This window comes from Hesperophylax consimilis, chromosome 27 (genome assembly GCF_061612785.1).
Source record: "Hesperophylax consimilis isolate HC1 chromosome 27, BYU_Hcon_1.0, whole genome shotgun sequence".
NCBI lineage: Eukaryota > Metazoa > Arthropoda > Insecta > Trichoptera > Limnephilidae > Hesperophylax > Hesperophylax consimilis.
In genome coordinates this window covers 19,815,138-19,827,823 of record NC_142862.1, presented here as the reverse complement: position 1 = coordinate 19,827,823, position 12,686 = coordinate 19,815,138, and the positions used below count along the sequence as shown (strand labels likewise).

General features: G+C 33.7%; 1 protein-coding gene across 1 annotated transcript in view; it reads right to left on the bottom strand.

Annotated features, from left to right (window-relative positions):
- Positions 1 to 11,782, bottom strand: part of Pgant1 (Polypeptide N-Acetylgalactosaminyltransferase 1) — a 55,926-nt gene extending 44,144 nt beyond the window's left edge. Inside the window, exon 1 of the mRNA XM_089648109.1 lies at positions 11,291 to 11,782. Coding sequence (XP_089504235.1) covers positions 11,291 to 11,636 — 346 coding nt within the window. The 5' untranslated portion in view covers positions 11,637 to 11,782. The remainder of the gene's footprint in view (positions 1 to 11,290) is intronic.
- Positions 11,783 to 12,686: the final 904 nt, after the last annotated feature.

The window sequence follows — 12,686 nt, the reverse complement described above, 5'->3', positions numbered from 1 at the left end:
GCGGTTATCTCACTCGCTCCAGTCTATGCCAGAGCCAAAATTAGGGGATAGGTACACTAAGGATATGTCCCTAGCCAAAGATAAAGAATCCGCCTAATGTAGGTAACCAGGTGGTTGCGTCGGCATTGGTTCGCGATCGATCTGCTGGCCACCCCTGCCATATCGATAAGGAACGACATGAAAATAAATTTGAATGCTTTCGAAAAGTGAACACCTACGCACTTCCTTATAATTAAATTTGACTGCACAATTAACGTTTTACTAAATTAGAGTTTTACGACTAGAGAAATGTGCAGTGTACGCAAAACCACAACTGTGCGGTTCGGTGGTAAGGCGCCAGCTTTCTGTTGAAAAGGTCGCGGGTTCGAAACGTTTTTTTTTCAATACAAACTGAAGATTTTACATGGTATAAATTAATTCTGACTACCGCATAAAACATTGGTGGCACGCGGAAGTTCTTCCTATGGTACCCTTCGTGGCAGCCGGTCGCGTCATGCCGTCTTCCAACCGCTTTGTGTTTGTTTTTTTTAGTATTTTCAAGGGAAATGAGGCAACATCCCTTTGAAATTATTTTAAAAATCAGAGAATCAACATTTTAAATTAACTTACCAATTAGTAATCAGAACTTTATAGTAATTTGATTAGAGTGCAGTGTGTTAAAAATGAATAATCGAAAATTGTGCTAAAAAATATTCGAAATTCGTTGAAGTTGAACTTGGGACGAGAATCGGTAACTGTAGGTACGCCAGATGTTTTCAACTGAATTCTTAGAAACTCTGAAAGCCCTAACAAGTGCCCAGGGTAATTTATTATCCCGACCGTCGCCTTTTATTGCGGGCACATTACAACACTAACAACACAAACATAATCACCAGGAACAAGATTACATGGAGATGGACTTGCCGAACGTCACAAATATTTTTATGTAATACCTGCATTAACTGTAAAGCGCCCCTGAGGTGATATCTCACAAAAGCGGCGCTATACAAATCATCCAATAAATAAAATAAATAAATAAATAAACTGCCAGGACTATGGAGGTCCGGTAGGTCGACCCGCGCAAAGTTGTGGAATAAACTCCAGAGAAAGTAGCCCAGGACAGGGACGCAGAAGTTATGATCGGTCACGATCAGTTACGATCCGAATAGGACCTTGGGAAGAAGTTGAGCTACGGATAAAGTATAAAAAAACTACAACATGGGTAGGTACCACGGACGTATGTAACACAGGGGGGGGGGGGCAAACCCCAAAAATATAAAATATAATAGTACAAAATAACACTAAACCTACATACCTACTAATAAATAACAACTATTGATTGGTAGTGATGATTAGTATAAAGTATTTCTATTTATGAGCAATGTTTTAAGCGTATATCTGAATCTATTTTGGAATTGACATTTTTTTTACTTGGTAACATGTTGAACAATTTGGGCAGGTTATATTCTAGGGTTCGCTGTCCGTATTTGTTGTTATAAAGGGTTTTCCAATAAGAGGTGTTATTTTGATATTCAATCGTAAAATATCAATGGTTTCGTTGCTTGTGTGGCACGTAGCGCCGTCTCGTTGAAAGTAAACGTTGTCCAGATCAATACCATCCAATTCCGGCCATAAAAAATCATTGATCATCTCTCGATAGCGCAATCCATTCACGGTAACTGTTGCGCCAGCCTCATTTTCGAAAAAGTAAGGTCCAATGACTCCGCCGGACCATAAACTGCACCAAACAGTCACACGTTGAGGATAGAGAGGCTTTTCAACAATAACTCTTGGGTTTTCCGAGCCCCAGATGCGACAATTTTGCTTGTTGACGAAGTCACCGATGTGGAAATGGGCCTCATTACTCAAAACGATTTGCATTTGATTAACAAAGTGAATTTTAATAATTTCAATGCGTTGTTGAAGCGTGTATCGTTCCATTTTTATTAATGGCGTAGTTTCTACTTGTCAAATGTCAAAAAATGACAGCTTCAAAGTAACATCTACCGAAATAGCGGACTATTCAAAATAACACCTCTTATTGGAAAACCCTGTATTTTGGAACAAGCATGCCTTCATTCTTCGTGAACCAAGTATTGTGTTCATGTTCCAATTTCTTTTTATATTCAGAGTCAGATATATTCTGAATAAATATGTTTTATACTGATACTGTGATGTAAATATGTAATAAGTTGCGGTGAGTAGAGATCCTCCCTTGTGAATGCTATAGCTACGCCACTGGTAGCGACCTATTTTCAAGACTTTACTCATTTGTTCTTTTCCTCAAACATCCCAAAATAAATGTGTAAAACATTAAATTTAATATACATACAATATTTTTATAGGGCACTGACAGCTCCGATCAACATCTCCATTTTTCTAATAAACAAAAACTAACCAACTAACCATCACGCCGTTTCCCCGGAGGGGAGGCAGAGAGGTCGGACCGCCAAACAACTCGGTCTTGGCACACACTCCTTGCCCCTTTCACATTCATACATTGCCTCAAGTATCTGATTCACTTGATCGTGTCATGTCTTCGTTGGGCGTCCCCGACTTCTGCTAAAATGATGAACAACGCACTTAAAAAAAAGAGAGTGACAACGCAACTCTCAACGGCAGGACCATAGCGCCAGTAAATAATTTAGTTTTGATCAATTTATTATTAGGTTTTAACTGTTCAGGATAATCTGTTCGCTTTTGGGAACAACTCACATGGTCTCATAAAAATCGTTGTATCTATCTCCCTTACTATCACAGTAAGAAATATGATCTAAACGGTGTTAGGAAGAGATAACACTGCGCTGTATATTCAACCCTCGAAGATAACTACAGAAGAATTGAAATGTACACTTTTATGAAACCAAAAAATCCGAACGCCATTTGAAAAAAAAACTTTTAGAATTTTTTACTAATTATTTTTGTATGAAACGATAAAAAAATTGAGGTGACATTGACATTTATTTTTTTAACAAAATACGCGTGTTTTTATATGTTTTTTGTAATCAGTTTAGATTTTAAGAACAACAATTTTTTTTAAGTTGGCTTCAAAAATTTTAACAAATCAAAAATTATATTTTTATATATAATGATAAAATTTTAAAGCGTATTTAATCTCCTTTCAAAAGCAGTTAGTTTGCGGATACGTTCAGAAATATTCCACTTATTTGGATTTCATTGGAAAGCGGAAATATTTTATCTTCTGTCGAAAAGAGGTCTGAAGAGTTAAAAAAAGTTCTTATCAAGAAAATTTATTATGGAAAAAGAAGTGACACATAAAAAATATTCAGAAAAAATGTACATCTGGTAGGAATTAATTTTTTCGACGAATAAGCTATAGTACCTATCTATATAATTTAAAGTATGGTGTAAAGGCGTTTCTTGGTAATATTTTATCGTTTTTAATTGCTAATCTTGACATAAAAGCAGAAAGAAATCGATTGGACAAAAAAAAATCTGGAACTGAAAACGTGACATAGCATACGTAAAAGCCAGGGCCTCGATTCTTGACGAAGTCATTCCACTCGAACAACGATTGGATCGAACCAATCGTTATTCGAGTGGAATGACTTTTGACGTTTGGCATATGTAAGTATGTAACTTCGACGAGACTCGAGAATAAGAACGTCGACCGATGTATGTACTTTCGACGGCGATTGCGAGCATCCTGGATTGGAGAATCGATACCCTGGAGTTAGAAAGACGCCCGAGGAAAACAAGGCACGGTCAAAGGGTATGTATGAGATGATATATGAATATGAATGAAGCAAGGAGTGTAGAGGAGATAGAGTGAATTTTGCGGGGCGGTCAATCGTCTCTGCCTATCCCTACGGAGAAACAGCGTGATGTTGTTTTTTTAACCTTATAATTTCCCTCAGGGTCTATGTCATCTTGGAGGAACCGTGTGGAAGGTTTTTTTGTAAGGAAAGGAAGGAGAGGATGTTCTGGAAAGGAAAAGGGTACGATCAGTGTGGCCAGGAGTGACTTAAGTTTGAATCCAACCCTCCCATTGCGGTGCAAGGCGAGTGCAAGGAGTCCTGCAGGAGAGGTAAAAAGATATCCCTCAAGCGGTCTCTGCAAATCTGGCAGACGCATCCGTCGCCAAGACCTAAACAATCCTTACCTCATGAGCCCGGGCACCCCTGCTAAGTCAAGAAACGTAGCGAACCACTTAAGGTGACATATGGAAGAGGTTCTGGATATACAATGAATGGCTGCGGGATGACGATACCCATACCCGCCCCCTAAATTGGTTAGATAGAGAGTTGAATGTAAAAGTTGAGAGTAATTGCCAGGAACCTGTGGGTTCACGGCATCCACAATCTGAAGGGATTTGGGAAGGGAAGGAGTTAAAAAGGAAGAAGGTTGGGAAGTGCCTAGCTAGACCTTTCCATCTGAATGGTGGTCTTTCACCACGGCGACACAAAGGTCCAGTTGTTTCACAGAATTTTAACAATTCATCAAATTACAAAAATATTTTTCTGTGAAATTCTATTCAAGTTCTGTTATAATATAAGTTATGTCAAACAGTTGGCCCATAATGATATAATAACAGAACTTGAAAATTAACTTAGAAATTTTATGAATTCTTCAAAATTTCAACGTTCATTTTCGGGTTCTATGAGAGTCCTATTCAAGTTATGTTATTATATCATTAATAGTTTACATTTATATTTATTATTTGTATTTTACTCAAGCAAAACGATAGGAATACCTTCAATTCATCTAAAAAATATTTTTGGTATTCATAATGTACACCAATTCGTTATAAAGATTAATCAAAATAGTGATTTAGCATTAAGTTTCGCCATAAGAGAAATCACGGGCGAAGCCGGATATTTTATATTAAAATAGTTACATAATAAACTTGAATAGTAAACGTCAAAATTCACTCATAATAATTTTAAATTGACGTAAGACGTAAAAATATTAAATAATATTTTGTATATGACCTAGTTTAATTTTTAGGTCGATACAACCATGAAAAAAACCCGCCGCTGCACTTATTATCAAATTAAATATTCACAAAAAAACTACAAACCCGTTTTTCTAATAACGTACGTAATTATGACAGAATGAAAGAAAGAGGAGAATACCAACAGTTCTTTTATCCTTTCATTAATTATTTAACAATTAACTTTTATCATTCCATTAATTATTTAACAATTAACTTTTATCATTCCATTAATTATTTAACTTTTTTTATTTATTTAGTTTCTTTTTTAAATAATTAGGTACATTTTTGTATGGCACATGAAAAAAAAATAACTTTTATCCTTTCATTAATTATTTAACAATTAACTTTTATCATTTCTTTAAATATTTAACAATTAACTTTTGTCATTTCATTAATTATTTAACAATTAACTTTTAAAATTTCTTTAATTATTTAACAATTAACTTTTATCATCTCTTTAAATATTTAACAATTAACTTTTATCATTTCATTAATTATTTAACAATTAACTTTTTGTGGAATTCGGTTGGAATTTTGTCCAAAACGTTAATCAGTAAATTAATGAAATGACATTTTATAAAAATATTTTCGTATATATCCCACACAATAGAGTTGTCAGGACCATACAAACCATTGTGGTATATAAATATTTTTAGATGTATTATTTTTTGGTTCGACTGAGGATTGCGGCTTACTCCCCAGGGACCATTCCCTCTTAAGTGCTGCGAATTTTTCAATTATCTTTTTAAAACTTTAAAATTATTATTTTTTGTTTGAGTATTGAACCCTTCCCCCCGGGGACTGAAGTCAACAGCGCCAACAACTGAACCAAATCCCGATTGGGTAAGACTGACATTTATTTCGTATATTTCTGCTATATAACTGCTGTAATGTCATCCGTTTTCAGAGAAATGCGAATACGTCCGCGTGTGTATGTGATTGACACCAAAATTGAGTGGATTGATTTCCGATTCCGAAATTTGGATTCAATTATTATCGAAAACACTATCAGAAGCGTGTATCAAGACACAAGGCTGTTTCTCAGTGACGCACGGCAAGGACATCACTGTCGGAAGCGTGTTCATTGTACATAATAAGATGAACCAATGCATACAATCCAATGTTTGTGTTTATTGTGTCAACCGTAATTGCGCAACCTATAACATAACCTAATTTTATCTATGAATAAAATTGCAATTGATTATTTTTGTGAGGACTCGTGCCCTCCGTCGCTATCAATATCAATGAACTTCATAGAATTGACGATGTTATCTCACGTTGTATTGTTGACTACTTTTATTAGCCGGTTTCCCACGAGATTTTGATAAGATTATATAATAATTTGATAAGAAATCCAAACCATTTTATTTTGCCAAACTTTTTTTTAACAATCTCAAATTTTTTGATGGAAAGGTTATTTCAAAGTTGCATACCTCGAGATAAAAATGACGTTACCAGCTGAAAATTGCTGTGTTGAACTAGTGTAGATTCCCGACAGAAAAGCGTTTCCAAAAATCACTACCCCCAGAACTAAAGTTTTTGTTGAGAAATATTGTCAGGTTAGGTTAGGTTACCAGAGAACCTTGCCATCCTTTTAAAATATTATATAAATAGACTAACATTTTTAGCAGGACTACGTCGCCTTAGAATGTTCATATGTTAACTATTTGAAATCATGCAGCTGTTGGTAGTGGGAAGTGGTGGGAAGCATCAACAGGTGTAGAATATGTGAAGAGAAAGAATCATTGATTCACCTGATAGTTGTGAAATCCAGAGATGTGCTTTATTTCAAATAAATCCATTTCAAATGGAAATGCAAAATGCAAAATGGGTATTTTCCATTTTGCATTTTAAATGCTTTTCTAAAAACCATTTTGCATTTTGCATTTTAAATGCTTTTCTCAATGCATTTTCCATTTTAAATGCTTTTTTGCAAAATACTTCCTACTATCTCCACTCATCTTTTTTTCATAAGCCCCAAATATCAGTCGGTCCTCAACCTCGCTATGAGAGATAATTTACATTTGTCAAGTTGCTCCCTGGTAAGAGCCCTGGCAATTGAGTGACACCATTACAAAAAATACTGAACATGGGGTCATGACGCTGTAATATTAAATGTTAGATAGCAGTTTCTATGTTTTTACGTTGACAACATTAGTCCCGCGCAATTTTTTTGTGGTTTCATAATCTGTCGTCGTGGTGTTTTTGGATTTACCATCATGTAATATGTTTGTTCTACATTGATGTCCATTATCAAATGACAAAATTGTTTAAAAATTCTATAATTATTTTAATTGTTTGACCTGAGAAACCATTTTGCATTTTCAATGCATTTTGAAAATAGGTATTTTGCATTTGAAATGCTTTTCTAAAAACCATTTTGCATTTTGCATTTTCAAATGGAAAAGTTTTGACCCATTTCCATTTTGCATTTCAAATGGTTTTGGGTACCCATTTTGCACATCTCTGGTGAAATCAGAGGGGCGATATCGGTTCCACTCAAGGATAAGAAATTGTCATTAACCTTCAAATTTAAGACTTTTTCGCTAACTACGATTCTATGAGGCGCATTCCCGTTATTTATCATTGAGTAGAGACATGTCCTTAGTGTACCTATCCCCCTCATTTTTGCTTTGGCATAAACTGGAGCGAGTGAGGTAGCCGCATAGCAGTCGCTTCGCTATATATATCTACCATACCAGCAGAGATGTGCAAAATGGGTACCCAAAACCATTTGAAATGCAAAATGGAAATGGGTCAAAACTTTTCCATTTGAAAATGCAAAATGCAAAATGGTTTTTAGAAAAGCATTTCAAATGCAAAATTCAAAATACCTATTTTCAAAATGCATTGAAAATGCAAAATGGTTTCTCAGGTCAAGCAATTAAAATAATTATAGAATTTTTAAACAGTTTTGTCATTGAATAATGGACATCAATGTAGAACAAACATATTACATGATGGTAAATCAAAAAATGCCACGACTACGGATTATGAACCACAAAATATTTGCGCGGGACAAATGTTGCCAACCTAAAAACATAGAAACTGCTATCTAACATTTAATATTACAGCGTCATGACCCCATGTTCAGTATTTTTTGTAATGGTATCACTCAATTGCCAGGGCTTCTACCAGGGAGCAACTTGACAAATGTAAATTATCTCTCATAGCGAGGTTGAGGACCGACTGATATTTGGGGCTTATGAAAAAAAGATGAGTGGAGATAGTAGGAAGAATGTTGCAAAAAAGCATTTAAAATGGAAAATGCACTGAGAAAAGCATTTAAAATGCAAAATGCATAATGGTTTTTAGAAAAGCATTTAAAATGCAAAATGCAAAATACCCATTTTGCATTTCCATTTGAAATGGATTTATTTGAAATAAAGTACATCTCTGCATACCAGATACCTGATCTGGTTTGTGCCAAGGCTAAAATGGCAGCGAAAAAGTTGTTAATTTTAAGGTTAAGGACACTTCCTTACCCTTAATTAAAACCGGAATCGCCCCTCAAGAGACATCGCCAAACATCCAATGACAACCCTAGTGAACATTATAGGGACTGCGTGGCTGTCATATAAATAAGAAGAAAAGGGAGCACGATGGGTCTATGACCTCTGACCCGAATGCTTTTGGGAACTATGGAGACCGTCTCCTTATCAATATTAATAATAACTAACAACCTATTTGTACAAAGTCTTTATTCATATTTTTGTAATTTCCTAAATCGGGGTCAAATAACACTAAATACTTGTTAGCCAATCGTATGCAAGAAGTCACATGATTAAATCTTTTTGATTTGAGAACATGACTCCGTGCGCATTTCATTCAAGCGGAGAGCACTTATATATAAGAAAAGCAATTAAATAGGTACTCCTTTAAGAACAAGAGATAAATTATACGGAAAGTAAAAAAAAAAAACTTCTGTAATATTTTTGTAACTAGGTACCCTATTATATCGGAATAGCCATAACCTCCCTCTTCCTCTTCTCTCTACACTCAGCCTTGATAAGATGCCGAATGTCTGAAAAATGTAATAAATGTCGTTACAATTTGTGTATGAGTTTTTTTAAAGAAATCGCCACCTTTATAAATGTTAACCAAACTTTAATTTAGCAAGAAGCAGTTTGCTAACACATGTGTCTGTGTTCAAATAATGTCCAGTCACATCAGTTGACAAATAATAAATCCTCGCTGCCAACAGGCAAAGATTGTCGTAAGAAAACATAGAAAAAGTGATTGTCGCTGACCGTTCACGACAACTAAAGTTAAAACCACTAAATGAACTGGAAATAAAGACAATGTTTTTTTCGTTCATATTTATAGGTTTTTAGTGCATATTTGCAACGGTTCCATGCTAACTCAACACAGTGACTATTCAACACACTTTTAAAAAGTGATATAAAGTCATTAAAAACGATGAAAAACAAATTTTTTTAACCTAACCTACTTAACCCAGTTAATAAAGTTTTTGTTTCATCACTTCACATGACTTTATATAACTTTTTAAAGATGTGATGAATTATCATTCTGATGATTTATCCGGTCACCATTTGCAACATTAAGGATAGAACACTTTCAATTTTTTAAAGCATTCTTTTAGGTTTATAGTGCGCTAGCTGACGTGTACCCGGCGTTATTGGTTATTGTTAGGAGATAGACATTGTACAGCGCCCTTGAGGTGATTTCTCACGAAAACGGCGCTATATAAATTAGCCAAATATTATTATTATTATATACCATCGCGGACTTTTCTGTAGGCCTTTTTAATATATACCATTCCGTAGTACATTATGTTGATGTATCTCACAAGGTTTAGCCAACGTTAGCAATATAAGCCCCGGAAAATATATTTTTAATATTTAATTACAAAACATCGACTTTTCTCTATTTTCTATAAATATATTATGCATGTATTATACACATAAAGCTTCCGGAAGAAATTTTCTAAATGATAGTGTAAACCCTATCAAAATCCGTTGCGTAGTTTAGAAAAACTAAGCGCATAAACAGACAGACGCGGATGGTGACTTTTTTTAATCCTATTTAGAGATTTTCTACTTTATAGAGCATATATTTAAAAGTTTTTTGCGGAATATTTCATACTTTTAGGTCAGATTTCAAGATTTTAGTTAATATTTTCACTTTTTAAAGCAGTTTCAATGTTTTTAGTATATGTTTTTCAGTTTTTAAAAGCACATTTCAAGGTTTTTAGTGCATATCATCATAATTTGACAGCATGTTACAATATTTTAAAATTTTAGAGAACACATAACGATTTTTAGTGCAAAATTTAAAAATATATAAAAATGCAATTAATTAATTACAGCACTTTTCTGCTTTTTAAGAGCATGTTTCAATGTTTATCAGTATTCATTACCGAATAAGAAAAAAACAGCAAATATTGCTGGTTTCATCTTACTGGCTCTTAAATGTCAGTTTTTTTTTTAAATTCAATCGAGCCATATTAATTCAATCGAGCCATACCATTTAATTTGTCGTAAATTAGATAGTTCTAACACAATACAAAACCAAACTTTTGGGATGGGAGTATATTTTGTAATAATTCAACTCTTCGAACGCGCCTCCAACAAGTTTGACACATTGCATAAGTTTTTGTAAATACCAAAACGTCTGTGTTTAGTCTTGACATATTGTCGTATCATTTTGAATTTACCGAGAAATCCGACCACCAAGGCCATATCGTACAAAACCATACGGGAATTTACGGATGTAACCTTAAATAGATTTATAAAATCATACTTTTCAAAATTGAAAGTACTTACCTACTTACTTTCTACAAAGTTTATAAATACAAAACATATTTGCTCTCAGTAATAAAATAGAACAAAGTACATACATAGCTTGGTACCTAACCCAATTTAAATTCAAATCATGAAAGAAACTTTCGAAAACGAAAACAAAGAATTAAAAATACTTTTTTTGATTGAATTTAAATTTTAAAAATTGGAATCTACAATCTACATAGAACAATAAAGAAAAATATACAAACGAATGAATCTGACAAAACTTTATCATCTAAAACCTAAACTCTAAACATGCTCTAAATTAAAAGTGACAGATAAGTAAGAACTTTTGTACAGGGATATTTCCAAAGAGATCATCTTAAATTGAATATTTCATCTGTTTTGTATGAAATAATGTGTAAAATCGATAAATTTTGCGATTATGTTAATATTTCTGTGCGAATTATGCAAATCTTGCGGTTTTAATACACAGAAACGTCTAAATAATACCATCACATCAACAAGTTTATTGTTATCATACAACATTCAAAATAGTTTTCAGTACTAAAAAAGGGTGTTTTAAATATGATAAAATACAGTTACTTACCATCTAAAGTTCGGCTCAGTGAGATCTTTTTGCTCAAATATTCGTTAAGAGCGATTCTTTCCAAATCCGCTTGACCTTTTTTCTTTTCTTCGCCTTCTAATATCACTTCGCTACCCCCGTCTCCCAAACCGGGTACAATTCTAGCTTCGTCCGCACTTATTTCTTCTTCGTACAGTCTATCCTCCGGCGTTACGGGAGTATCATTTCTAAAATACATCATCTCGTAAGAGACATCTTCCCGTTTGCGCGACTTGAACAACAAAAAGATCGACGAAAACAGAAAGAATAACACAAACGCTTTAATAATGAAGGAGAATCGTCTCCGAAACAGCCACCGTATTAACATTTTCGATTAGTTTATATTAAATAATGACAGGAAATAAAATAATGATTAAATACGAGTAATCGCGACAGTCAGGCAAGCTACTACACTTCCATGTTGTTGTTTTTAAGACATTTCAAAAGGAATGACAATGTTGACTGTTGACACGCCGCAACAGGTGAGGAGCGGCGAGTGTTGCAATATACTAAAATAAATTTGTTCGATATCCACGTAGGTATTCAATTTTTAAATGGTATGATACTCTGCAATGATATTTTTTTATGAAATATCTGTAATCAATGAAATTAACATGGCATTTTATTTGTTTTATTATTAATGATAAAACACGTTGTACATTTATATTATACGTGATACTTTTAAGGCGTACTTATTGCTTGGTGGTCATTTTTTTCAACTAACCTATGCATAAATAAATTTACTAACAAAATGATTATTTTGTTCATTTCTTTTAATGCATTTATGAAATATTTTCCATTTAACTGTGTTAAGTCTGTCAAATCTGTTTTAAAATCAATATACACTGTTCATTGAACGCCCTTTTACATTCGTTTTCTTATGTGAAAATAAGTTTCTCTAATTTTAATCATGTTAATTAATGTAGTCTTTCCCGAAATGAGTTAAACTCACTGTTATAAATAGTACTGTTATTATTTTGCAATATGTTATCAATAAATGGTTATCAAAAAAGTGGCAAAAAAGATGTAATAAAATATGACGCCATGCACGACAAATTAGTACTTAGCATCGAGCAGACCATTGCTTTTTTAGTACAAGACGGTCTACACGTATGCATACATTTAATTACACCTTTTATGATGTCCAACAAATGAAGCAATAGTATTTATTTATAATTCCACTGGCGTAATATAGCGATTTTTTCTCCATTTTATTTACATAATAAATAGGCAATTTAACTTATTTACAGTAAAGATACAATACACATTACTATGTTTTTCTAGACCAATAGTCTTCCACGTACTACTTCCATATTATTTCACATCACAAGTGAGTGAAGTCAAAGTGAGGGGATTATAATATTATATCCCAAAAGGT